The sequence below is a fragment of the Lagopus leucura genome, unplaced genomic scaffold (assembly GCF_019238085.1).
Source record: "Lagopus leucura isolate 7727_CA_CO unplaced genomic scaffold, USGS_WTPT01 35404-0_obj-0_obj, whole genome shotgun sequence".
In the NCBI taxonomy this organism is placed as follows: domain Eukaryota; kingdom Metazoa; phylum Chordata; class Aves; order Galliformes; family Phasianidae; genus Lagopus; species Lagopus leucura.
In genome coordinates this window covers 5,156-7,454 of record NW_024967205.1, presented here as the reverse complement: position 1 = coordinate 7,454, position 2,299 = coordinate 5,156, and the positions used below count along the sequence as shown (strand labels likewise).

General features: G+C 62.2%; 1 protein-coding gene across 1 annotated transcript in view; it reads right to left on the bottom strand.

Annotated features, from left to right (window-relative positions):
• Positions 1 to 2,299, bottom strand: part of LOC122193002 (voltage-dependent L-type calcium channel subunit alpha-1F-like) — a gene marked incomplete at its 5' end in the record, with an annotated part of 12,211 nt that overhangs the window by 5,427 nt on the left and 4,485 nt on the right. Inside the window, 5 exon segments of the mRNA XM_042893696.1 lie at positions 24 to 134; positions 810 to 968; positions 1,248 to 1,449; positions 1,530 to 1,676; positions 2,215 to 2,299. The exon segment at positions 2,215 to 2,299 is cut by the window's right edge and continues 23 nt beyond it. Of these exon segments, the coding sequence (XP_042749630.1) occupies positions 24 to 134; positions 810 to 968; positions 1,248 to 1,449; positions 1,530 to 1,676; positions 2,215 to 2,299 (704 nt within the window).

The window sequence follows — 2,299 nt, the reverse complement described above, 5'->3', positions numbered from 1 at the left end:
CCCCCACCCCTCCAAGGCCCTACCCGTGGTTTGAAGGCGATGATCTTGAGCACCATCTCCACGGTGAAGAGCCCGGTGAACACCATGTTGAGAAGGTCCATCACGTAGTTGAAGGGCTTGGACTGCTCGTAGTGCTGGGGGAGGGGGTATTAATTGCCCCCCCCCCCCCCCGCCGGGCCTCTAATTGCCCTCCCGACCTCCCCTCCTGCCCCCCAGGACCCTTAACTGATCCCCCTATGGGTGCTCTCACCGCCCCCAGGCCCCAAATGTCCTCACCTTGTCCCTTACAGACCCAGTGCACCCTTCACTCCCCCCAGGGCCCTCAACTGCCCCCCAGAGGGGCTTTAATGGCCCCCATCTCATCTAACTGCCCCGCTACTGCCCCTTACTGACTCCCTAGGCCATCTAACTGCCCCCCCCCCACAGTCCCTAATTGCCCTGGTTATCACCTCTTACAGACCCCCCCCCCAGTGATCCTTTAATTGCCCCCAGACTCCCCAAGAGACCCCTGGGTGCACTCCAACTGCCCCCACCCTGTCCTTTACACATCCCTGCGACCCCTTAACTGCCCCCAGGTGTCCCGATTGCCCCTGTACGGGTCCTAACTACCCCTGTAGGGGTCTTTACTGCCCCCGGGACATTTCATTGCCCCCCTGTCCATCACCGACCCCCCAGTGATCCTTTAACCACCCTTAGAGTCTCCAAGAGACCTCTAGGTGCGCTTTAACAGCCCCCAGGCTCCTTATTTGCCCCCCAGGGGTCCCTGAGTACCCCCACGACCTCCCAAAACACCCCCCCCCGCCCCAAACCTGCACGGCCAGGGCGATGGTGTTGAGCAGGATGAGGACGAACATGATGTACTCGAAGGCAGTGGAGTTGACCATGGCCCAGACGCGGTACTGCGTGCGGTTCTTGGGGATGTAGCGCCGCAGCGGCTGCGCCTTCAGCGCGTACTCCACGCACTGCCGCTGCAGCGCCGGGACAAACGGACGTGAGGAGGGGCGACAGACGGACTGCCGGCATCCCAAGGGACTGGGAAATGCTGGGAGAGCGGGACGTCGGGGTTGCCAAGATGGGTGACGATGGGATAAGGAACAACAGGATGAGGTGACAACGAGGCAAGGTGACACTGAGATGGGTGACAGTGGGACCGAGGAGCACCAGGATGAGGTGACACCGAGATGGATGACATTGGGACTAAGGAACACCGAGGCGAGGTGACACGGGGACAAGGTGATGCTGGGCACCTGGTTCTTGTCCAGCTCGCAGTTGCGGTACTCGCTCTCGCCCTGGGCACGGAAGGTGATGATGACGAAGCCAACAAAGATATTCATCATGAAGAAGGCGATGACGATGATGTAGACGATGAAGAAGATGGAGATCTCCACCCGGTAGTTGTAGATGGGGCCCTGGTCCTCCGCGTTGGCGTCGATGGCTTTGTACAGCAGCCTGCGGGGACACCAGGAGGGGTCAGCAGCCCCGGGAGTGGGGAGGGGGCCACGTGGGGGTGTCACTGTGCAGAGACTCACGCGGGCCACCCCTCGAAGGTGGAGACGGTGAAGAGGGCCATCATGCCTGCCAGCACGTTGTCGAAGTTGAAGTCGCTGTTGTGCCACAGGCGCTCACGCACCGATGGGTGGGACACGTCCCCGTCCTTGTACACCAGGAAGGTGCCCCTGTGGGGGCCGGGGGGCGTCGGTGAGGACAGCGTGGGGATGGGGACAGCAGAGGGATGGGGACAGCGTGGGGAGGGGGAGAGCAGAGGTGTGGGGTGGGGACAGCATGGGGAGGGGGACAGCAGAAGGGTGGGGGCAGCGTGGGGATGGGGACAGCAGAAGGGTGGGGACAGCGTGGGGATGGGGAGGGAACAGCATGGGGACAGGGTTCCCAGAGGGGTGGGGACAGCGTGGGGACATCAGCACCCAGACACAGTGACACATGGGGGGATGGTGACACACGGGGACAGCCTCCACACACACACACACCCCCTCTATGCTCACTTCTGACTCACCACCAACACTCCCCCTACCCTCAGACCCAACCCACAGCCACCACTTGCTGTAGCTGCGCTCACGTGCAGCTCACACTCAGCTCTCGCTCACGGTCTGCATCCATGCTGGGCTGCAGTCGCACTCAACCTACGCTCGCAGCTCACACTCAACACACAACCTCCGCTCACAGCCTCCGCTCACACTCCGGGGCAGCAGCACCCACTTGCACTCCCCAGGCGTGTGCTTGGCCTCATCGGTGCAACTGTAGAACTTGCCCTGGAACAACAGTCAGAGGTGGGGGGGAACCC